General features: G+C 43.4%; 1 protein-coding gene across 10 annotated transcripts in view; it reads right to left on the bottom strand.

The window, feature by feature from the left end:
* The window catches only part of KCNH7 (potassium voltage-gated channel subfamily H member 7), a 567,276-nt gene that overhangs the window by 150,076 nt on the left and 391,104 nt on the right, over positions 1-26,096 (bottom strand). For all 10 annotated transcript variants that reach the window (XM_068245637.1, XM_068245631.1, XM_068245632.1 and 7 more), the window contains one exon: positions 2,581-3,006. In XM_068245637.1, the coding sequence (XP_068101738.1) occupies positions 2,581-3,006 (426 nt within the window). The remainder of the gene's footprint in view (positions 1-2,580; positions 3,007-26,096) is intronic.

The raw sequence follows: 26,096 nt of genomic DNA, 5'->3' as shown, positions 1-26,096 counted from the left end.
CGTCATCGTACCGTGCTGTACATCATTTCCCTGGAACGCTGAACACCAATGCGGACAATATTGTCCCTTAATTATACCTTGATTATAATAAAATGAGACGGGACATATCGCTGGAGAATTTCTCATCCATATTTAACCATCAGCATCTAATACTAAATTACCATTTTGCATAATAGCTCTGGAGACCAGCGTATTGACGGCATAGCCTTGGGTTTCTTAAATTTCTCCATACGTTTTTGCAGGAACTGGATCTGTACATATTATGATTTAATTTCCACTATTAAGCAGACATTAATTTCCTTGTTGAAAGGCTCTCAATCACTTAGGGACTGAATTTCATAAAAAACTCTATTTCTTCTACATGAATGCTAATTGCATCTACTGTTCTACAGGAATGTCTCCCCTAGTGGATATCAAAGGGGAAAACCATTATACTACTACTATGCTTCGGCAGGCACTGCTAGAAAGCAGCAGGTGAATTCCATCACCGAACACTCATATCAGATGCGCTTTTGTATTGTCAGTGGCTGCTAGTAATTTGACTGTCCATAACATTACAGTGATTTGATCAGCCAGTGAAGGAAGTGATCAAATAAAATGCAGGAAGTCCCCAGCAGTGGCGTAACAATAGGGGCTGCAGCTCCTTCACCCAAGGGGGGGCCCGCTCAGGGCCGTATTGAAGGGCAAGATGTGTCACAGCATGAGGGGAGAGCATTGGTCCCCATATCGAGGGGAGGGGGAACACATCCCCCCTCCCTCAACTTGGGCTCTCCCCTCAGCACTCCCCCTCCAGCATTAAATAGGTGGCGGCAGCAGAAACACAGGCATATCTCTGTGTTCCGCCGCTAAGGTCCGATCTCCAAGTGCCACATGCTACTTCCTGATAAACAGGAAAGTAAGATGCATGATAGATACAGGACAGCCAAGCAACTGGTGTTTAACCACTTTATCCCCGCCCGTACGAATTTCTCCGTCCCTTTTTCTAACCTTTCACCCCCAGGGACGGAGAAATCCGTACTTTCCGCGCTCCCGCCGCTGCCCGCGCTCCTGCTCGCTCTAGCGTGCACTCCAGCTCATAAACACGCCGCCGGCCGCTTGCCCGAAGATCAATGAATGGGAAAATCCATTCCCGTTCGTTGATCTAAGCCCCGCAATGATCCGCTGCTTCTCCGATAAGCAGCGCGATCATTGTGAAAAAAAAAAAAAAAAACTTTCCCAGCCTCCTAGTACTTCCTCCAAGCGTCCGGAAGGATGCTTGGAGGTCGCATTAAACAAAAAGTTACTGTTGCCATTTACTTATACACAAAAAATTAACTCATTACCTCCCACACTCCCCATTTTTTTTTTTTGTAATAAAAAAAAATTAAAAAATTTACAATAAAAAAATACATAAATAGTTACCTTAGGGACTGAACTTTTTAAATATTTATGTCAGGAGGGTATAACACTGTTACTTTATAAACTACGGGCTTGTAATTAGGGATGGACGCAAAACTGAAAAAAATGCACCTTTATTTCCAAATAAAATATTGGTGCCAAACATTGTGATAGGGACATCATTTAAACGGTTTTAAACCCGGGACAAATGGGCAAATACATTTCATGGGTTTTAATTACAGTAGCATGCATTATTTAAAAACTATAATGGCCGAAAACTGAAAAATAATTAATTTTTTCCCACATTTTTCCTATTTTCCCATTAAAACATATTTAGAATAAAATAATTCTAGGCATAATGTCCCACTTAAAGAAAGCCTAATTGGTGGCGGAAAAAACAAGATATAGTTCATTTCATTGTGATAAGTAATGATAAAGTTATAGATGAATGAATGGAAGGTGAAAATTGCTCTGGTGCTCAAGGGGTAAAACCCCTCAGTGGTGAAGTGGTTAAATAGAATAAATATGCCATCTTTATTTCCTTGTAATCTTTTAGCAGCCAATTTATTTAGAGGCTCGCAAAAGCTCTAGGAAAATTTAGTTTAGCACATTTTTTATTTCTTTATATGTTAATTTTTCTTGCTTCTAATTAGTACTGCTGTGATTTGTATTTATGGTCACTTGTCACTAGGGGGCAGTGTGAAACAATAACAGAGGACTTTTGCTTTCAGTTTCTAGATTTTCTGAGAGAGATCAAAGCATTCCAAGAATTTTCAGCACATTCTACCAACTGTGGTAAAAAAGCAGTGCACTTATCTCAAACGCGATAACTGCTGAAGCTGCTGATGCCTAAATGGCTGTCCTGCTGTTCCTCTGTCTCTAATGCCTGATGGCTGTCCTGCTGATCCTCTGTCTCTAATACATTTAGCCAATAGACCCTGAACAAGTATGCAGAAGATCAGGTGTTTCTGACATTAATGTCAGATCTGACAAGACTAGCTGCATGCTTGTTTCTGTTGTTATTCAGACATTACTGCAGCCGAATAGATCAGCAGGGCTGCCAGGCAACTGGTATTGTTTAAAAGGCAATAAATATGTCAGCCTCCATATTCTTCTCACTCCACCTGTCCTTTAATGTTTTAACGAAAACATACCCTGTAAAGCCAAAGCCAAGGTGAATAATAACATCCATATTTTACTCACCTCATCTGAACCTGATCCAAATATCAGCAGATCAAAGGGTATTGCTGCAACCATATCTATTAGGAACCAGCCTTTAAAGTAATGAATAGCTATTTTTGCAGGATCGCTGACTACCTCTTCGTTCAGATTGACGTATGTGGTCCGAAAGTTTATGAGGATATCGATAATGAACATGATATCGACAATTAAGTCCACGACATTCAGAGGGTTGCAGGAATATCCGCAGGTGCGCCTCTTTTGTTCCTCTATGTCATTGAGTAGGAAGGCAGCTGAATAAGGAGTGAAAATTGCAGTATAAATAACAAGCAACAAAATGAGCCAGTCCCATACGGCTTTGAAAGGGCTGTAGTGCAATATAGTAAACTTATTGATACGAGGTGTTTGAAGTTTGTATTCCGGCAAGACATCCGCTCCGAGAGACAGAACCTGGGGAGAGAAAACAGGGAGGGAGACAATTAAGGAAAATGGATTACTCTGTATTACCATAAAATGTCACCGTACGGCTGAACTGCAAAACATACTTCAATAATCAAGCAAACCAATTCTTAGATGATTGTAAATAATGATAGCTATCTATAGCAAAATAACTAAAGGGTGTTCAGAACACTATGACCTATGGGAAATGGAATATGCAAAATAGTAAGGACATATAGTACAGAGTGTGTCAAGGTAGAATACACTTATGTAATATAAAACATAATATCACACTGTGCAGCTGGAGTTATTAAAGAGAAGCTGTCAGCCACGTTATCGCAGAAAAACCCCCACATGTATAAGTAGATAAAAACTTGCTCTACTTGCATAACATATGTATTGCACTGTCCCCATTTTGAGTTTAGTGATTTTTCTATAGTAAAAAAAAGAGAGAATCCTTCTTTGAATTCTCCATTTTAACTGTGTCTATCTTGAAGCCAATCCTGATGTAATTTCCTCCCTTAGGGCTCTTTCACTCCAAGACATTGCTTTTTAGGGGAAGTTAAGGTCGCATAATGTGCCCCTAACGCAACGCATGGTGGTGTTGAAGTTGGACGTCACTCTTGATGCGTCCGTGATGCGTACTTTGACGCATGCGGATAGAATGAAAACGGTGCATGCGTCAACAGACTGTGGAGACCACGTGATCAGAACACTCCCCATCACGTGGTCCTGCCAGCCAATCGTCGCACAAAGCGGCCACTCCAGAAAGTCACACAGTGCAGTGAATATTAATTAGCCATGTGGCTAGGCACAATAGCGGACTCTCCCCTCCTCCTCCAACATTACTGAGCATGTGCAAACAGTCTAACGCGGCTAAAACCGTGTATAATGCACAGCATGCTGCACTTTCATTGAACGTGCAGCGTTACACTGTAGCGCAACGTGAGCACTGTGAACAGCCTATTGATTTTTCATTACTGTGAGTTGGGCTGCGTTACAGGCTGCACTAACGTGCACCTGTAACGTCCCACTGTGAAAGCAGCCTTACTCTCCTCTGCCTTAATGTTTATGCATTGCATGCCCTCCTACCAGTCTTCAGGCACTCCAACCAGCTCTGCAATAGAAAGTGCATTGTTTCAGCATGAGAGATATTGACCAAACAGAGAGGAACAGCGGTATGTGAGGGGAAAACAGGGTGGAAAGAGGCTTCAGCCAATCAAGCTGCATTGGTTAAGTCTGAGAGCAAAATAAAAAAGCAAAAAAAAAAAAAAAGACAACCCAGCATGCCCTGCAACTTCCTTTGTGCGGCAATGTACCAAATAAGAGTCGGATACACTGGGAAATGATCATTCATCAAACAGAAAAGTAATAGTGATTTTAACTTTGGATTGCCTGGTTAGCATTCTTATTACTTGTTTGTCAGATAAAAAGAAAGAATTGATTTTTGATTTTATGACTGTCAGTTACACTTTAAGGTGCAGTTATACATGAGTAGAATGTACTAAGTATTGACTCTTCACATGTATTATGTTTACTCACTGGCATTTCTACCCAGACGCGACCAGAGGCAATATTTAGGAGCTACACGTTCCTGTAACAATTAAGGATCTAAAAGAAAAAAAAACTGTCTGCTCTCAGTTCTAAGGACTGTTTGCTGCATGTGACATGTTACTTCTCAGAGTTAGGCCCGGTTCACGCTAGTGTTCCCTGTCTGGATTTTCCTGATCTGATCCGGACCGTATACTGTGCAAACAGAAAGTCTATGCGGACGTTCGGCTCCGTACTGTACGGAACGGACACGTGTGGACTGGATCCGGACTCCGGACACTTTTTCAACATGCGCTATTTTTTGGGTCCGGATCTCCGGCCCACGCACCCGGACCTGAGCCTGACAGCACCATCCGGAACACAGAAACCAATGGGGAACGGAAGGCACAGAACACACTGCCTACAAAAACCTGACGTTCTACCCCACTTCCTATGCGTATCCAAGCGGCCATTTTGGATGGGGACACATGGGCCAAGCATGTCTGGAGTGGAGCAGCAGTGACAGACGTGCTGGAGCTGTTTGGCAGAATGTCGGAGGTGGAGGTGGGGCCTACAGCGGAGGAACCTGATTCTACAGGTGCACCAGGTGCACCTTCTGCTGACCCCACCATTTTTTTTTTTAAATTCCACTATTTTTTGCCCACGGATCCGGATGGCAGCCTGATGCATGCCTGATACAAACGGACCGGTCCGGATCGGATCCGTACGGTTCTGATCAGGTCCTGATCCGATCAGGATACGATCAGGATCCGGTCCGTTTACTTGCCAAAACGCAAGTGTGAACGGGGCCTTATATGTACCGGTATGTTTCTTGAACGGAACACCTAGCTTGCTAAATCCTTTGGGCAGGGTCTAGTCTGTGTGCCTCTGCAGACTCAAGTTTTGGAGACTGATGCGATGACCAGCACTGAAGATTTTCAACGAGTAGTTTATTCACCAACAAGGTGAATATACAGCGATCATCCAAAAATAACCGAATGTAAATATAGCTCTCAATGATTAATAGCTCTTAGATGCCCACAGCACAGTAGAACACACTTGTTGGTGTGTTTACATCGTGGCTGGATGAAAAAACACTACTGACAGTCGCCATTGAACTCTTTGTCAAGTGCAGTGCATACCAGTGCACCAATAAGTAAACACACCAACAAGTGTGTTCTACTGCGCTGTGGGCATCCAAGAGCTATTCATCAATGAGAGCTTTATTTACATCCAGTTATTATCGGATGATTACTGTATATTCACTTTTTGTGTGAATAAACTAATCGTTGAAAATCTTCAGTGCTGGTCATTGCATCAATTTCGAAGACTTCTCAGAGTTATATGCACATCAATATTATGAATTTACTATATAAAAACAACATTTTCCACAGCACTTTATTCAATTCATTCAGAAATAAACCAGAGCAACAATTCACTGTAGCTACTAATGTTCTGGTCATTATTCGTACTACACATACAATTCATTTTATCATAAGTTTTTTTTTCCCCACTTCAGTGTCAATGTAAGAAGAAACAGCTTCACGTTACTGCTCCTTACCATATTTCTCCTTTAGTGAATTAACCTCCTATATACAGGAAGTGCTCGCTGGTTTCTACAGCTTGGTATAGCAAAACTCCGAGCTCTGCAAGATGAATTCCCTCAGCCTTCACAATAGGGCGGCACATCCAGCGCAAGCAGGATCCGGAATAAAGTGCTCACACAAGAAATGAAATTGCTGAGTGCAAATAACATTTGTTAGGAACACCTCTGGCGCGGGAGGGATTGAATGGAAAACATCTATTATTTCATAGAAAGAATTTAGTGGTAAGTGCTCCATGAAACTGCGACGGTCTGAAATTACTACAGCAAATTCACATTGTTTGGCTAAGTGCTACAGAATAGAGCTGATTTAAGGAGTTTTCTAAAATGCGGCGTTGGCAGAAATGCGAACTCCCTGCGTTCAGCATTGAACTTTTTACAACTCTTTGACAGGCAGACCTAAATCCACATTGTTTACCAGGGAACTGATGACTGTTTCTATGCAAAATAAATCAAGCTGTAATCAGGGGCGTAACTACAAATCATTGGACCCCCGGGGCAAACCCAGGATTTTCAAGGGGGGATTCCTGAAAGGTCTCCCTCAGCCACGCACAATACAGTATAATATGGAAGGATATCATGCTGGGCACACATAACGCAATTTCCTGTCTGACCAACCAACAACGGAAACGATCAGGAGCAGTTTGGATACAGATAATGAGGACAGCAGACATTGATAATGAAGGGTAAAGTGAAGCATTCACACAGCAGGGCGCAGGGCTCTGCTCATACCTGACTGTTAAAGAGAGTCTGAAGCGAGAATAGATCTCGCTTCAGACCTCATATATAGCAGCGGTACGTGTGCCCCTGCTAAAACGCCGCTATCCCGCGGCTTAACGGGGGTCCCTGTCCCCCCAAATCCCCTCCATAATGCGGGGGAGCGCTTCCGCATTGGGGCAGGGCTAACCGCCTCAGCCCTGCCCCACGCGCGTCTGTCAGTGCGTATCTCCGCCTTTCCCCCGCCCCTCTCAGTCTTCCTTCACTGAGAGGGGCGGGGGAGAGGCAGTGATGCGCGTCTGATAGACGCAACTGGAGGCAGGGCTGCAGCCGTTAGCCCTGCCTCCAGGAAGACAAATCCTACGACCAACTTTCCGACCAACTTTTGCGGGGTGTGGGTTGGGGGTGAAGGGACCCTCGTGCATCCGCGGAATAGCGGCGTTTTAGCAGGGGCACACGTGCCCCTGCTATATATGAGAGCTGAAGCGAGATTTAGTCTCGCTTCAGTGTCTCTTTAAGTTCCCCAGAGCTGCTCCATACTCTGTACACACGCTGCTGCTCCATGCTCTGTACACACGCTGCTGCTCCATGCTCTGTACACATGCTGCTGCTCCATGCTCTGTACACACGCTGCTGCTCCATGCTCTGTACACACGCTGCTGCTCCATGCTCTGTACACACGCTGCTGCTCCATGCTCTGTACACACGCTGCTGCTCCATGCTTTGTACATACGCTGCTGCTCCATGCTCTGTACATACGCTGCTGCTCCATGCTCTGTGCACACGCTGCTTCTCCATGCTCTGTACACACACTGCTGCTCCATGCTCTGTGCACACGCTGCTTCTCCATGCTCTGTACACACACTGCTGCTCCATGCTCTGTACACACACTGCTGCTCCATGCTCTGTACACACACTGTTGCTCCATGCTCTGTACACATGCTGCTGCTACATCCAAAGTGAACTGTACCAGGGAAAGGGGGCGGTGCTGTGAGCTGCAGGATACCTGCAGATATTCTGGAGTCTCAACTTGCGCCTCTCCCCAGACACTGCACTGGCCCTGGTCTGAGGGGGGATTCTGGGCAGTTGTAATCCCTCCCCCCCCTGCGTTTGCCTATGGCCCCCTAGCAAAATGTTGATGGGGCATTACCACATTCGGTAATGCAGAAAACAGCTGATTTTACCGGTCACCTTGCCAAATGCCAATTCACTAAACCGATTACCACGCTGAAAAGTAACATTACCGACTAGCGTGGTAAATTACTGACTTGTGCGGTAAATACCTCAAGAAATTGCAATTCACAAAGATTAAAGGATTCGGTAAATCAAGTAAAAGTGTTCGGTATTTACCTCCAGCTCTGACCAGCTGGTAACTCGCACTCTCCAATCCATGCTGTAAAAGTTGACCGATGTAGCAGACAGCCATTAGGGAGAGGCAGGTAGCAAATATGGAGAGCCACACAGCCCTGCTTCTTGCCCTAATTGGTCCGATCTCCTGGAGGGCGGGACTTGAGAAAGGGCAGAGCAGGAGAAGGAGACATTTTAAAAGGCTCTTCTGTATCCCTTACATGTGCATACCTGTATACAGAAGATCTCTCTCTGGAGGCTGCAGTACATCTAAAGCTGGCCACTAACGGTCCAATTTCTAGAGAAAAATCGTTCGAGCGATCAGAAATTCTGATCGGACGAAAAATCGTTCACTACACCATCAACTAACCAATCTTTGCTTCCTATCTATCACGACCACCAAGAAAATCCAAATTTTCGTTCGACGAAAATTCATTCGGACGACATTTTTTTCACTCGTTCATAATCGATTGTGTCCACCAATGGAGATTATTTACAACCAATCCGATCAGAATTTCTGATCGCTCGAACAATTTTTCGCTAGAAATTGGACCGTTAGTGGCCAGCTTAAAGTGATGCCGGGAAAACACTGGACAGAAACCCCCCCCCACTCATGCACACCACTTCACAGCTTCCTGTCTGACCTCCTGCGCAGCTGGTAAGATATTACCGAACAAGGTTTAGTGAATTGAAGCATGTTTCTTTTTTACCAAAATTCTACCGCATGCTGTAAATCTTAGTGAATTTGGAAAAAAAAAAGTGTAAAATACAGAATGGGGTATTTTACTGACATAAATTATTTTACCTAACTGCCCTTAGTGAATTGAGGCCACCATAGGATATTTAACCTTTGTGTGTATGTAACTTTAGATGGAAAGCTGAATAGGGCAGGATCCTCTTTGCTTCTGCGTCTTAAGCCTTGTACATACTAAATTACTGTCGCCGGTAGGGAGCAGGACTTGATACTTTATGTCAGGGTTACACAACCCTGTCCTCACGCACCACCAACAGTGCATGTTTTGTGGAAATCCACACAGGTAGGTAATCAGCTCTGCTGAGACACTAATTACCCCACCAGTGCATGTTTGTGGTTTCCTGCAAAACATGTAATGTTGGTGGGCCTTGAGGACAGGGTTGGGGAACTGTGCCTTAGGTGACTGTTCAAGGGTCTTGTGCTGTACAGATAGTAACACGTCTATTGCTATGGTGGGGAAAGGTGGAACCTGCGTGGCTCACGGCAGAGCAGCTTCCAACAGTTGGGGTGAGGAGAAAAATTCACTTGGGGTCGGTCTGGCATCCTTGTCGCTAAGGATCAAGAGTACCTAACCAGATCTATAGCAGAAGGAAATGGCAGCACTTCCAAACAGACGCTGCAACTGAATTGACTACCTGCACAAGTATGCAGAGCTCGAATAACGGGCAGATTACACACCTTGCATTCAAAACAGGCACAGTAAAGGGCAGCGTTAGCTTCAGCATAAGTTGTGCACAAATTATCCCTAATAGACTCTCCTACAGCGGTGATGTGCCCTCACCTCTCCTGTGGGGGCACGTCACCGACGTAGGAGAGTATTAGGGATAATTTGTGCACAACTTATGCTGAAGCTAACGCCCCCCTTTACTGTACCTGTTTTGAATGCAAGGTGTGTAATCTGCCCGTTATTCGAGCTCTGCATACTTGTGCAGGTAGTCAATTCAGGTGCAGCACCTGTTTGGAAGCGCTGCCATTTCCTTCTGCTGTACAAAATTTAAGTATACTTCAGGCTAGCTGCCTCCAGGGGTGTCAGCTTGCATTCAAATTTTAGAATTTAGATTAGTGTTAGCACATAATTTGCATCTGATTTGTATTCAAGGTGTGCATTTAGCCCCAAGGGTCTGGGCATATATCTGGAGCTTTCACTTCACTTGCAGCCTGTGAGCGCTGCCCATTGCTTGCTGTCTTTTTATCCAGATCTATAGGTGAGGTGGGGGGCTCCAGTACACACAAGTATTGGTCTAGACTAGCCTTTCTCAACATTTTTGCGCAGAGGAAACCTTATGAAAATTTTCAAATCTTGGCGAATCCGTGTGTTTACGCGCGAGAGATATTATTTATATATTTTAGATATAGTCCCTATCTAAAAAGGGGAGCCATGTCCTATGTCCCCCCTATTTCTGTGCTGCTATATCCCATTCGTGTGGCTGCTATGATCCCAGTTTGTGTGGCTGCTATGTGCCGTCCCCCCCATTCCTGTGCTGCCATATGGCACCCCTTGCCACGGCTACACCCAGTACGGTTAGCACCTGCAGCCCTATGGTGGGAACGCCACTGCCCCTCCCCTTGTTTGTGTGGCCATATTTGCAATAAAATCATTGGTGTCAGTGTGGGGGGAAAAACACAAAACCCTATACTTACCATCAGATGTCCTTTCCTCCTCCTTGAAGCTGGGATTCTGTTTGAACTCCTGCGCGTCCCGGAACTATACACCTGGCTTCAGGTGATGTGGTTGCTTTACAGATCCATCTGCTGCATCACTCAAAGCAGCACGAAGGAATCCCTCCGCCCCTACTGCAGACAGATGCAGAAGCGGGACTATACTGTCCAGCAGAAATGGGGAAAGTGGGACTGTTGTGTCCCATGGAAGTGTCGAATTTAACCCTAAGAGGATTCATGCGGGGGTTCCGCAGAACCCCAGTTGAAAATAGCTGGTTTAGACGGTCCTTAATGGACATCTTGGGTGTGTAGTTAGCTTCAGTTTGCACTTCTTTTGTGTTGTGTTTGGTAGTCATGGAGAAAGAATAACCAAAACTAGTTTTATTTACAGAATTCACGAACTCTCTACACAAGCAGTATCTTCACCACAGGTTTGTAATTAGGGCATCACAGGAACAAACAATCCACAACAGTCTAGATAATCTTATCAGTTATACAAGTATAAAGGTAGCCATACGCTGGTCGATTTGCCATCAGATTCGACCAACAGATAGATCCCTCTCTGATCGAATCTGATCAGAGAGGGATCGTATGGCTACCTTTACTGCAAGCAGATTGTGAACCGATTTCAGCCTGAAACCGTTCACAATTTGTTGTGGTGGTGGTGGTGCTGCCGCCGCTCCCCCCGCCCGCATGCCCGCATACATTACCTGCTCCGCCGGCACGACTCCAGTCCCCAGGTCTCCACTGTCTTCTCCGCTCTGGTCTCCAGGTCCAGCATGCTTTACTTCTTCCTGCCCGGCAGGAAGTTTAAACAGTAGAGTGCCCTTTACTGTTTAAACTTCCCGCCGGGCAGGAGGAACTGAAGCATGCCGGAGACCAGCGCGGACACGGAGCAGCGGTGACCGGGGGTAGTTGTGCCGGCGGAGCAGGTAATGTATGCGTCTCTCTTGCGTCGGTCATCAGGTACTCGAACGCCGCTAGCGACGCGCTCCCTACCCGCGGACGATCGAAGGTAATTTTCCGCACGGAGTGATCGACGGGATCGGACGAAATGGATCGAAATTCGGCGTGTAGCACGAACGATTGGCAGCAGATTCGATCCCAGTGATCGAATCTGCTGTCGAAACGGCGGCAAATCGGGCCAGTGTATGGCCAGCTTAAGAGTGCCATCAATAGGCAAGCTGTATGAACATCAGAGCCGGGACAAGGTCCTCCAGCACCCAAGGCTGAGTGACCAAAGTGCGCCCCTCCAACCCTGCCACCCCAGCCATCACACACTGATTGCTATTAGACTAAGAGGCGCCACAAGGCCCACAACCTCCCCAACACCTTAATATCTAGTTATCTGGCTTGCAGTCACTGCCATGTATCCCCTTTTCTTATTTCTTTCTGCTTCAAACACAATTAGGAATGACAGCTGAATGAATTCTGCTCCCCTCCTACACTGCGCCCTGAGGCTGGAGCCTCTCCTGCCTATGCCTCGGCCCTGATGAACATTATATTTTGTATGCAGGCTTATTATTTCCATCTCTATTACTGAACAGTAGTATGTCGGTCGGTGCTTTCTGAATTACACCAGAAACAGGCATGCAGCTAATCTTGTCTGTTCTGACAATATTGTCAGAAACGCCTGTTCTGTCACATGCTTGTTCAGGATCTATGGCTAAAAGTATTAGAGGCAGTGGATCAGCAATACAGCCAGGCAACTGGCATTGCTTAAAAGGAAATAAATATGTCAGCCTCCATTTCGCTCTTACCTCTGGTTCACTTTAAGATACTCAGTTTTTGTTTGTGTTTTTTTACTGTGCACCTTAAGCATCCACAGATTTACTGTGCCATTGCAGCCCTTCCCCACTCGTCTGCTTTGCTAAAGTCACAAGGTCATCCGTGTGGCTCGGCCATGTGTAACACACCATTTCTAACTTCACACACGAGGCTACACCTGACACAATGAAAAATACCCAAAAAACTATTTGTCCTTAAGTATACTTTGGACCTTGTCCACTTTTTCTTGTGTGCTGGCCAAACCTCAGCTGGTGAACGAGCAACTGTTTACAGGACACTTGTCGCCGTCCAGCTCATTGTAATGGAACACTGATGAAAATGATCTTTTTTTTTTGTGAGGCTGCCAAAATACACAAAATACAGTTAGGAGATCCTGCCAGCAGAAACATCTGAACGTCCTACTTTGTCTTTCTGTGGTCCAGCGTGTGAGGCTATTAACAGAAACCATAACAGCCCCGGGAAGATCAGCTTTGATGTTTATGATCATATACGAATGTTCCAAAAATTATGTGTTTACCTACACTTCTAATGTTCTAAAAGCCCTCTCCATACACATTAGCTGTCATAGTAGATGAGGAGCAGTACTATATGATAAATAAAAATGGCAAACTTTCTAAATTCTAATTGAAAGCATATTTCTGACTAATTTCATCTCCTAACTACAGGGCTGTGGAGCGGGTACACAAATCATCTGACTCCAACTCCAGGTACCCGAAATTGCTCCGACTCCTTGACTCTGACTCCTTAACGAATATTTACCAGAGCTGTGGAGTTGGTACCAAAATCATCTTACTCCTCAATTTTATGAAACCACCAACTCCGACTCCAGGTTCCCAAAATTGCTCCAACTCTACTCTGATTCCACAGCCCTGTCTAACTAACCTAACTCTGTACATGCATGGTTGTCTAAAACTAACCACACCCTTAGGGCTCAGACACACTATAAGTGTGTAACGATCGGTGTAACACAGAGAGGGTCTGATTATTGGTGATCTGCAGTATCACCAAAAATACAGATATATACCTGATTATTGATGATCTGCAGTATCACCGATAATCAGATATATTACTAACCTCTGGACACCTGAGTGATATGAGAGTTTGGTGCAACAGTAATACTTTGAGAACAATATCTGGAGGACAGGTACAAAGGCAGTAAGGAATACTGCCCTAGAGAATGAGTACCTTTCAGCAGCCTGAGAATCTCCCGCAGGGAGGAGTCAGACTGGGAGAGGAAAGGACCAGAGCGTGAGTGACACCAATAGGAGGATGTCACTGACTGATCTGTGAACTATCTCTTAACTGAGGAGATAGTTCTCAAGGTCGGGCAAGCCAGGTCGGCAACACACGGGCATACAAAGTACGAAGACAAGAGGCTGATTCGGTAATCCTAAGGCATGCAGGGTTTGGCAACAGAGTATCAGATATAGCGAAGTACCAAATCAGTGAACAGAAGAGTGGTCAGGAAAGCAGTAAGTCATAACAGATAATAAACAATGCCTAGTCATGGGTGTGAGCTCCGTGATCATCAACACCCTGGAACTAATCTGACATATAACAGAATGATAACACAAGTCCCTAGTCTTGGGTGTGAGGTCCGTGATCATCAACACCCTGGAACTAGTCTGACATATAACAGAATGATAACACAAGTCCCTAATCTTGGGTGTGAGGTCCATGATCATCAACACCCTGGAACTAGTCGGAGGTATAACAGAATGGGAACACAGAATCTGACAATAAGGTCTGAGTGCTTCCACGTAGTGATCGCAACGGCAGACAACCAGTGAATGACCAGCACCCGGTATATATAGCACAGTGCTCTCCAGCGCCTCCCCTAAGTGCTGGACCATTGGGAACTGGTTGAATCGTCAGCTGACCGGCTTGGTCAGCTGACTCCCTTCTGGCTGTCATAAAAGTTCTGCCTCTCAGCGTGCGCGCGTCCTTCTGAACCTGTGTGGACTATCAGTCCCAGCCACACCAGACATGTGTTGTGTACCACCCGCCACGCTGGACGCGGAACCAGCAGCACCGCTATCAGGGCATGCGGCGGTTTCTCCGCGTTTAGCCATACTGGCAGATGTAGGCCTACGCGTGCAAACCGCTGCGTTGAATGCGGAATCAGCCGCCTTGTTCTGAGCACACGCGGTGGCTTTTCCGCTTTTTCTCACAAAGTGCTTTTCTGAGCACTTTTTGGCCTCCAGAGCTTTCAGAGAGCTTTTTAAAAAAACCGCTCCCATTGACTTACTTTCAAATCACAGTAAAATCGCACGATTTTACCGCGATTGTGATTTTGCTGCGATTTTAATGCATGTCAATGGGAGAGTTTTTTAAAAAGCTCTCAGAAGGCTCTGGAGGCCAAAAAGCGCTCAGAAAAGCTCCTATAGTTGTGTCTGAGCCCTTAAAGTGGCTCTAACCCCCCCCCCTCTCTAGTGCCGAAACAACGACAACAACAAAACATTTGTGAAGCACTTTTCTCCCGTAGGACCCAAAGTACATAAGCTTGTCTCAGATCAGTACATAGTTTGTACATGGTAAAGAGTTATGTGATCACAAATGCCAGACTAAACAGGTGGCTTTTCAGTTTTGATTTAAATGTGTTCCTGGGGGTGGTCAAGTTATTGCATCCTTTTGATCTGAGGTTGTATGAGGTGTGACAAAGTCATAACAAATCCTTCAGGGCCTAGGTCGTGTAGGGACTTGAATGTTAGCATGTAACAACCGCTATTGTAGTTGATCGTCCATACTCTATTACTTCCCTATCTAGCATCTGATCGGCTACTTCTGTAGCGGATTGGTTACTAGTACCGCATTAGGCACCTAACTCACTGCCTAGGCCAGGTATGTCAAACCGGTCCTACGAGGGCCGAGATCCTCACACATTTTTGACACAGCTCAAATGAATTGATGGGTCTGAATCAGGAAAGGTGTGGTCCATCAGGTAGAACACAGTCCTCTCTTTCTCAGTCCATCCTAAACTATGGCATGGATCTGGCCCTCCAGGCCTGGAGTTCGACACCTGTGGCCTAGGCCCTCGATTATCGATACTTTGTGTAAGCATCTATTAGACACCTGCTGAGCCCTGTGCCCACATCACCTGATCTAGGGACATTCAAGGACACTTCAGGGTTGTACCCTGCCTCCAGATGCAGATAGGGACCCAGAAGGAAGCCCCAGCATGATGCCATCACTGGAACTTCAAGGGGTACTGTAAGTAAAAAATTGTATGGCGGGGGACTGCTGATAGAGTATCTGGACCATTTAAAATATAGTTTTTAGTTGCAGAAAATTTGTTTGATGCATAAAAGGTAATATTTAAGTATCCTGCGTTGTGATAATAAATAATCCTATTTTGTAAGTCACGGTGGGTGAAACGGTAGCGTAGTGAAAAACACTATCGCCTGCAAGAGCAGCCCTAGGTTCAAATTTGCATGTAGTTTTTATGTGAGTTTCCTCTAGTCATTTCAGTGTCCCCCCAAAACATACAGCTAAGTTAATTGCTTATAGGAAGACAAAGGGGGGAATCAAAAGCCTACAATAGTGTAGTATGTTATGGTTATCTAGTTGTGAAATACTATGCATGGAATGATACTAAGGTTGGTTACCGCTGAGGCAAACACTGTACATGCAAGTGGGGGGCTTGAAAGCAAAAGGATCCGCAAGCCAGGCAGTGGTTGAATAAAACGCTGGTATTCTTTATTGAGGACTCCACGTGACAGGTGCAATAAAACCACAGGATGAACTATTATTATTATTAATTGTATTTATAAAGCGCCAACATATTACCCAGCGCTGTAGATGATCCTGTGGTTTTATTGCACCTGTCACGTGGAGTTCTCAATAAAGAATACCAGCGTTTTGTTCAACCACTGCCTGGCTTGCGGATCCTTTTGCTTACATGTGTGGATTGGGGTGGCTCACCAGATCCTGCACCCATTGATATAACACAATTGGGGGTTGAGCGCTTTTGAACTTTCCCTTAACAAGTGAGGAGCTTGTTAGCCAGCAGAAATGGATCTATGGAGACCCAATAAGCATTTTAAACTTTCTTTACACAGGATACATAATGTACATCGCTCCCAATCGACGTACGAATTGCACTAGACATAGCTGTATCAAATGCTACAGTAGGAACATAAGACTATAATTATATAATTATGGCAGGGATTTATAGATTATAAGTTAGTGACATGGCTATATACTCTAACCAGTTCAGCCTATCTGGACGAGTATTCTCGTCCAGATAGTGCCTATCTGGACCGTACCCGCGTCCAGCGTTTGAGGTCGCAGCCCTGTGCACCACAGTGGAAGTCCGCACTGCCTCTTAGGGTAAATCTTGTTTTATTAATATCAAAAAAACAAACACATTAAAAAGAACCAATAGGCAAGACAGTCCGCTGTTTCGGGCTCCTGCCCTTCTTCATGTTGCCAGGTTCTGAGTACATGTTTAAACACAACACATATATATACACCAGAGTAACCAATCAAATCAAGTGTTCAAAAGAGAGGACCTGATGGAGAACTACTCATTTAAATACAAAACTCCTCCTCTCCATATATCTTTATGGGGGACTAGTATCTATTGATAACACATTAAGTATATAAGTAATAGACTTCAATCTTACTCAAAATTAGTCACATATACCTGTATTCAGTACCCCCATACATCATAGTGTTCATCTGGCTATAGATCGCATCTATTCCATTAAGGCGACGTATTGCTGGTTTGTAAATAAACAAACCCCCGTGGTCACTACCCAATCCAAATGTTATACGTGTCCGCGTCATAGTCGGAAGTACGCCCATATCGCGCTATCAACCAATCAGGAGAAAGAGCGTCAAATGACGCATATGACGCGGCCTAACGTCCGCATACAGAAGTATGCCGACCAATAGGATCGTGCGTAGCCTGCCGGCCAGTTATATGGCACTAACACGGCCATGCGAGCGTGTGAAAACCGCCGATCAAATGCCCAACAGTGAGGACACAAAACCCCACCAGGGCAATGCCGCATACAACGCGGCCTAACGTCCGCATACAAAAGTATGTTGGTCAATAGGATCCCGCGTAACTCGCCGGCCAATCACATAATGTTAATGCGGATATATGAACGCGTAAAAACCGCCGTTCAAACGCCAAATAGCAAAGATGCAGAAACTCCCCAGGGCAAAGTACCACCATGCCAAAGGGGAGAATATGCATCACAGAAAAACACATGTTCCAGACTAGACATAATCCAAAATGGCAAATGCGATAACATATCACCAGAGGAACACTCATTAGTATTGATTGTAATACTCTAAGATTTTAAAAAATTAATATAACTAAGACCCCTACGTGAACTCTTTAAATAAACATATATACAGTATGAGCAAACCAATTACCAATCCAGGCGTAAGTCATAGTCCCTATTTAATCCAGAATTAATCGTATCTAATTCCCTAATCCACCTCGATTCCATTTTAAGAAGTTTGGACAACCTATCACCTCCTTTTTTGTCCAGGGGAACACTACCAATGATACATGCTTTAAGTTGACTCACATTATGTCTAAAAAGGGTAAAGTGTTCTGATACTGCTTGATCCCTGTTATGATTACGTATGGCAGATTTGTGCGATGCCAGTCTGTCTTTAAGTCTTTGGGTCGTTTGACCAACATAACATTTGCCACAAGCGCATTTAAGTAAATAGACAACCCAACTGGAATCGCACGAATATCTGCCATGTATTTTGTACTTCTTTCCACTGTTAGGATGTGAAAAAGTGTCACCCCGGATAAGGCTATTACAAATGTGGCAATTAAGGCATGGAAAACTGCCACAACGTCCCCTATATATGGCTTGATTAGCAACATCTGAGTGTACTAGTTTACTGCGAAGGGAAGGGGGTCTCTTATAACAAAACATAGGTGGCCGTTTAAATTCAGGTATATATGGCAGTGAGTCACCTAAAATGTTCCAATTACGTTTAATGCATCTTTCAACTTGATGACTGACAGTGTTATAAGTAGATACCAACATAACTCTGTCCATTTTAGAGTTTTTAGACTTTTTATTGGTCCTATGCTGTTTCTGTAGTTGTTCATTAAGTACTCTATCAGGATAACCCCTCTGTCTAAACCTTCCCACCATCTCCGCAAGTCTTGTGTCTTGATTGTCTTTCTCACTGACAATTCTATTTATCCTTTGAAACTGTCCTCCCGGGATGTTACTAACCATATGTCTAGGATGAAAGCTGCTAAAATGTAAAATAGCATTGCGATCTGTCTGTTTTCTATACAGATCCGCAAGCAATTTGCCATCTTTTTTATACACCATAGTATCCAAGTATGCGATGCTTTTAAGTTCAAAACTGGCAGTCAACTTGATCTCGTGACATTTTTCATGCAGTGAGTCAATAAATTCCAAGAGGGTCGAGTGTGGTCCCGCCCACAGACAGAAGACATCATCGATGTAGCGAAACCAACATCGTGCATGTTGAGAGAACAATGGGGAAGTGTACACAAGGGCCTCCTCATAGAGGCCCATGTAAAGGTTAGCATACACTGGGGCCACACTCGACCCCATGGCTGTACCCCTGCATTGTAAATAGAAATTGTCGTTAAAGAGAAAATAATTCTCCCTTAAAATAATATTCAACATATTAACCAAAAATGATCTCTGGGCACCATCATAGTCAGAATATGCAAACAGGTAATGTTCGATCGCCTCCACACCCCCATCATGAGGGATGGAGGTGTAGAGGCTCTCGACATCAAGTGTGACAAGCAGCCAATCATCACCGACATCATCTAATTTGCCAATCTCACTCAAAAAATAGCCAGTATCTCTAACATAGGACGGTAAACAGCTAACATAAGGCTGGAGAATACGATCTAAAAATTTCCCCATAGGGGAAAAAATAGAATCTGTGGCTGCCACTATTGGTCGACCGGGGGGGAGCAGTGTATTCTTGTGGATCTTGGGCAATGTGTACATCAATGGAGTGGATGGATGCCGATTAATAAGAAAGTGAGAAACATCATCACCAATGAGGCCATTATTCAGGGCTCCATTCACCAAGTTCTCAATCTTTTCCATAATTGACAAAATCGGGTTACCATCCAATTTCCTGTACACATCATAATTGGATAGTTGATCATTAATTTCCTTAATGTAATAATCCCTGTCCATAATGACCACTGCTCCCCCCTTGTCTGCTGGACGTATGATGATCTCAGAGTTGGCCTCCAAACCTCTCAAGGCCTTTCTCTCCTCTGAAGTTAGATTATGATTAACCAAATATTCACCCTTCTTGGTAGATTTCTCTACTCTTTTTAAATCATTAGTCACCCGTTTAATAAACAAATAAATGGCAGGGTGACTACTAGGTGTGAATGCACTTTTATTGCGGGGTGACACTTTTTCACATCCTACCAGTGGAAAGAAGTACAAAATACATGGCAGATATTCGTGCGATTCCAGTTGGGTTGTCTATTTACTTAAATGCCCTTGTGGCAAATGTTATGTTGGTCAAACGACCCAAAGACTTAAAGACAGACTGGCATCGCACAAATCTGCCATACGTAATCATAACAGGGATCAAGCAGTATCAGAACACTTTACCCTTTTTAGACATAATGTGAGTCAACTTAAAGCATGTATCATTGGTAGTGTTCCCCTGGACAAAAAAGGAGGTGATAGGTTGTCCAAACTTCCTAAATGGAATCGAGGTGGATTAGGGAATTAGATATGATTAATTCTGGATTAAATAGGGACTATGACTTACGCCTGGATTGGTAATTGGTTTGCTCATACTGTATATATGTTTATTTAAAGAGTTCACGTAGGGGTCTTTGTTATAAAATTTTTTTAAAATCTTAGAGTATTACAATCAATACTAATGAGTGTTCCTCTGGTGATATGTTATCGCATTTGCCATTTTGGATTATGTCTAGTCTGGAACATGTGTTTTTCTGTGATGCATATTCTCCCCTTTGGCATGGTGGTACTTTGCCCTGGGGAGTTTCTGCATCTTTGCTATTTGGCGTTTGAACGGCGGTTTTTACGTGTTCATATATCCGCATTAACATTATGTGATTGGCCGGCGAGTTACGCGGGATCCTATTGACCAACATACTTTTGTATGCGGACGTTAGGCCGCGTTGTATGCGGCATTGCCCAGGTGGGGTTTTGTGTCCTCACTGTTGGGCATTTGATCGGCGGTTTTCACGCGCTCGCATGGCCGTGTTGGTGCCATATAACTGGCCGGCGGGCTACGCACGATCCTGTTGGGCGGCATGCTTCTGTATGCGGACGTTAGGCCGCGTCATATGCGTCATTTGACGCTCTTTCTCCTGATTGGTTGATAGCGCGATATGGGCGTACTTCCGACTATGACGCGGACGCTTATAACATTTGGATTGGGTAGTGACCACGGGGGGTTTGTTTATTTACAAACCAGCAATACATCGCCTTAATGGAATAGATGCGATCTATAGCCAGATGAACACTATAATGTATGGGGGTACTGAATACAGGTATATGTGACTAATTTTGAGTAAGATTGAAGTCTATTACTTATATACTTAATGTGTTATCAATAGATACTAGTCCTCCATAGAGATATATGGAGAGGAGGAGTTTTGTATTTAAATGAGTAGTTCTCCATCAGGTCCTCTCTTTTGAACACTTGATTTGATTGGTTACTCTGGTGTATATATATGTGTTGTGTTTGAACATGTACTCAGAACCTGGCAACATGAAGAAGGGCAGGAGCCCGAAACAGCGGACTGTCTTGCCTATTGGTTCTTTTTAATGTGTTTGTTTTTTTGATATTAATAAAACAAGATTTACCCTAAGAGGCAGTGCGGACTTCCACTTTGATCTATAACTACTAATCTCTGTGGTATCCGGAGACAAGTCCTGCACACCTCACCCCCTTTCCTTTGATTAAGGGTGGTATGCCAGAAGAGTGCGATTGGCTCTTTCTTATAGCCCTGTGCACCACGGCAGTTTTCTGTGTCGGCAGTTGGGGAAGGGAAGCACGGCTTCCCCGTACCAATTGCAGTGTGTAATGAATGGATATGACCCTGTTCAGGGGCCATGTCCACTCATAATAAAGATTGTGAATAAAAATTAAAAAAAAAAACACTTCCTGGTAATCCCGGGAGTGTTTCTATCACCATCTAGTGGCAAAAAGTTAAATTACACCACATATTTTTATTTTAATTTAAAAAAAATATAAAATAATATAATCAATACCTCAGCTACCAAGCAGATGTTTAAAAAAAACACACAGTAAAAAATAAATAAATAAATCCATAAATAGTTTCCTTAGGGACTTTTTTTAATACATAAGGGCTTACAATTTACGGTATTGACAAGTATCACCCACAGAGAGCTTATTTTGTGTCAAAAAAACAAGATATAGATCATTTACGTGTGATGAGTAGTGATGAATTTATTGGCGAATGAATGGGAGGAGCATTGACAGGGGAAAATTGCTTCCGTCCTTGAGGTGAAAACACCTGTAGACTGAACCGGTTAAAGTCCCTACAAAAATCCAAATCCATTCAAATCCATAAACAATTTGGGTCCCGGATGCATGAAGGACTTCCTGAAACTGCACCACACCTCTCACAACCTCATATGAGCAAGATCCATAAACTTGGTCACTCCCAGAGTGCACCTCAAAACCTTTGCAGCCAGAGCTTTCTGTCATGCTGCCCCTACCCTTTGGAATTCCCTACCACACTCAGTAAAGACCACCACATCCCTCGCGTTATTCAAATCCAGACTGAAAAGCCAACTGTTTAGCCTGGCATGTGTGGACTTGTAGAATTCTTCCTCTGTACTACAATTTATTATTCAACCAATTACTGGTCTGAGACATGCTTATGCGCTGTGAGTCCTATGGGAGGAAAGCGCTATTGTTTGCTGTTAAAGTGCTGTGGAACTTATCAGCACTATACACAATAATATTCATAATATTTGGAACAGTGTGTGGAGGTGGGCTTAAAGTTTTAAACAGTATTTTCATACTATAGCTATTTAAGGGCTTAAAAATGATTAACAAAGTTCAGAATTTGGAAAGAAAAAAAAAAAACATACCCTGAAATCTGACAGGCGCTGTGACAATATGCTAATTAGACTCCATATTTAATTAATTAACATGACAACTTTAATGAGAACTTTCTACATTTGTTGAATTAATTGTCGCGTTGAAAGAACTGTCAGGTTGGGAGCCTTGAAGAATGTGAATGACTAAATGTGCAGAAATGTGTGAAATTCATTTGTGACTTGATGCAGCAAAGGAGATCTAATCGCTCCATCAATCATATTGTTCTCTGAATGGAAGAGGCTGCCTGGTGTTCTGCAGTTGTCCTCCTATAGTTAACATGAATGTTTCATGGTAATCATCCACTGTAAGAAGCCATCTATAATATCTGCAGAAAAGCGTACAGGATGGTTCAGCACAGGTAGGACATATCTTTGCATTAATTAGCATATTAAAGGAGAGGGGAAATTTCAACATAAATTTTACTTTTGTCCTTGCCCCACCCAGCCCTGAAAGTTGAGGTCTAGGCAAAGGCTTTTTTTTATGTGCATTTTACGAAACTTTCTTTTAATTAATAATGCATAGAAGGAATTTTCTTGAAGACTACCTCCATCCAAGAAAAAAGTTTGAATAATACATACAGTATATGTAGTCTATGCACTGTGTACAGTACAAATAAAGTTTAACCATTTCAGACGGCGGGGATTTTTCCCCTTATGCATCAGGGCAATTTTCACCTCCCATTCATTCGCTAATAACTTTATCACTTCTTAACACAATTTATTGATCTATATCTTGTTTTTTTCCACCACTAATTAGGCTTTCTTTGGGTGGTACATTTTGCTAAGAATTATTTTTTTATAAATGCATTTTAATAGGATTAATAAGAAAAAATGGAAAAAATTAATTATTTCTCAGTTTTCGCTTTATGGAGATGAAGATTTCATTTTTCTGCACGACCTGGCACCTGCTCACAGTGCCAAAACCACTGGTAAATGGTTTACTGACCATGGTATTACTGTGCTCAATTGGCCTGCCAACTCTCCTGACCTGAACTCCATAGAGAATCTGTGGGATATTGTGAAGAGAAAGTTGAGAGACGCAAGACCCAACACTCTGGATGAGCTTAAGGCCGCTATCGAAGCATCCTGGGCCTCCATAACACCTGAGCAGTGCCACAGGCTGATTGCCTCCATGCCACGCCGCATTGAAGCAGTGATTTCTGCAAAAGGATTCCTGATCAAGTATTGAATGCATAACTGAACATAATTTTTTGAAGGTTGACTTTTTTTTGTTTTAAAAACACTTTTCTTTTATTGGTCGGATGAAATATGCTATTTTTTTGAGATAGGAAATTTGGGTTTTCACGAGCTGTATGCCCAAATCATCAATATTAAAACAATAAAAGGCTTGAACTACTTCAGCTGTGTGTATTTGAATCTAAAATATATGAAAGCCTAATGTTTATCAGTACATTACAGAAAATAATGAACTTTATCACAATATGCTAATTTTTTGAGAAGATCCTGTAAGGTCTGGCACTGCATTCACATTCCATAAAATGAGCTTTATTGTGCTTGGCTCAAAAACACACAAAACCTCTTCATGCAATGTTCAATACAGATGATGCACGTACCCATTAGGAGTGTGGATTCGATTGTGGGGCGGGATGGTGGCTGCGGCCCGCCTAATGACCATTTTGCTAGGTTAGCGTCTTCAGAGGCGTGTGTGGGGTCTTCAGACGCTAACCCAGCGAAAAGGTCTTTAGGCGGGCCGCAGCCACCATCACGCCCCACAACTGAATCCACACTCCTAATGGGTACGTGCATCGTGTGTACTGAACACTGCATGAAGATGTTTTGTGCGTTTTTGAGCCGAGCACAATAAAGCTCATTTTATGGAATGTGAATGCTGTGCCAGACCTTATATTCTCTTCAAAATGTATTTCATGGACATTGTTTTATAGTCTTTGGTCTAGAGCACGCATGTCAGTAAATCATAGTGAGTACCCAAGGAATTGTAGTGGTACAGCAGTGGTACTATCTATTTGCAGGCAGCCGTGCTGCCTGCGCCACTTTCATTCTTCTTGAACATTGGACAAATAAAGTTTACATCGGGTACATCGTAGTGGATAGACTAGATTCACATTTATATGTGTAGTAGCACCTTCATCTTTCTCCTCATGCTGATGCCATGCAAGTACACCTTCAGCATGATGTCCTCCCCTCCAGCCTGGTGCCCTGATGCCCTCCCCTGCTCCTGCCTCCCCTCTGCCTGCCTGGAGAGAGGAGACACCGCAGAACAGCTGCAGCCTGTCTTATGTCTGTTTGTTATAATTTTTATTACAAATGCATGTCTGTCTGCCTGGAATAGATCACAGTTTTTTTCACAGTGGATGTGGGCTGGGAGCAGGACATGGGGAGCATCCTTTGCACCTATGGTTTGGAAATAAAAAAAAATGGCCCAGGCCCGATTTCAGACAGGAGGCTGGGATTTCAAGACCTTATGTGGAATATGGTTACTGGGGGAAGAAAAATCTCACTTTATTATGTGTGATTTAATGAAACTTGGCAATTTATTAGGTTTAAAGCAAACTGCAATTTATAATTTAGGTAGTTTCAGTATTTGAAAAAAAAAAAAAAAAGATTTTTGAGACATCGATATGCCATAGAACGCCTACCTCATAACCTCTTGATCAGCAAACGGACAAAAAGTAGGCATAATAAGAACATTACAGAAAGAAACAACAGGAGCCCAAATGGTGCAGTATGTCACAGTACCAGAAGTATGTAAAATATGCAGATGGATTATACTTACTTACACAGGTGGGTTGCAGAAAGACAACCGAGCACTAGAAGCAGGTGGAGATGTATAACCCTGACTCCAATCAGGTGACCAGACAGAGCTGGTGATAGTCGCACTGTTGATAAAAAGCAAGCCTCCAATGACCTAAATTAGTCAAAGAGGGTTGATCTCCCTCCAAAAGAAGGGTGAAGGCACAGGATGAAAGCCACCTCACTTATTTTTTTCATTGTATTTGTTTTTAACGCATTTTATCTTCTCTGGGTGCCTCTTTCCCCTTCATCCTCTTGATCAGCAATGCAGTTTGGGTGGCAAAAGGAGGAGTCAGGGAATCTGAAACTGCCTCCAATTCATATCAGTCCACACAACTTCAAAACTGCTGGGGAATTTTCCTCCCCACTTTGCAAAGCACCTTGTGCTCAATTCATAAAGCATTACCGCATATAGTAAGGTAGAAAACAACTGATTTTACTGAACATTTTGTCAAATGTCAATTCACAAACGCTGTTAGTGCGTGGAAAACTATCACCACAGACTAGCGAGGTACAGTGCATCCGAAAAGAATTCACAACACACCACTTTTTCACATTTTTTCATGTTATAGCCTTATTCCAAAATGAATTAAATAAATTTTGTTCCTCAGTATTCTACACACAACACTCCATAATGACAATGTGGAAAAAGTAAACTTGAGATTTCGGCAAATTTATGAAAAATAAAAAAATAGAGAAAGCACATGTACATAAGTATTCTATTCACAACCTTTGCCATGAAGCTCAAAATTGAGCTCAAGCGCATATATGTATTCAAACGCTCATATGTAGTAGGTGACTAAGTCCTCAGGAGATGCTGACGCCACAGCAT

Source organism: Hyperolius riggenbachi, chromosome 7 (assembly GCF_040937935.1).
Source record: "Hyperolius riggenbachi isolate aHypRig1 chromosome 7, aHypRig1.pri, whole genome shotgun sequence".
NCBI classification, from domain to species: domain Eukaryota; kingdom Metazoa; phylum Chordata; class Amphibia; order Anura; family Hyperoliidae; genus Hyperolius; species Hyperolius riggenbachi.
Note: the sequence above shows the minus strand (reverse complement) of the source record. Positions and strands in the feature narration are given on the sequence as shown.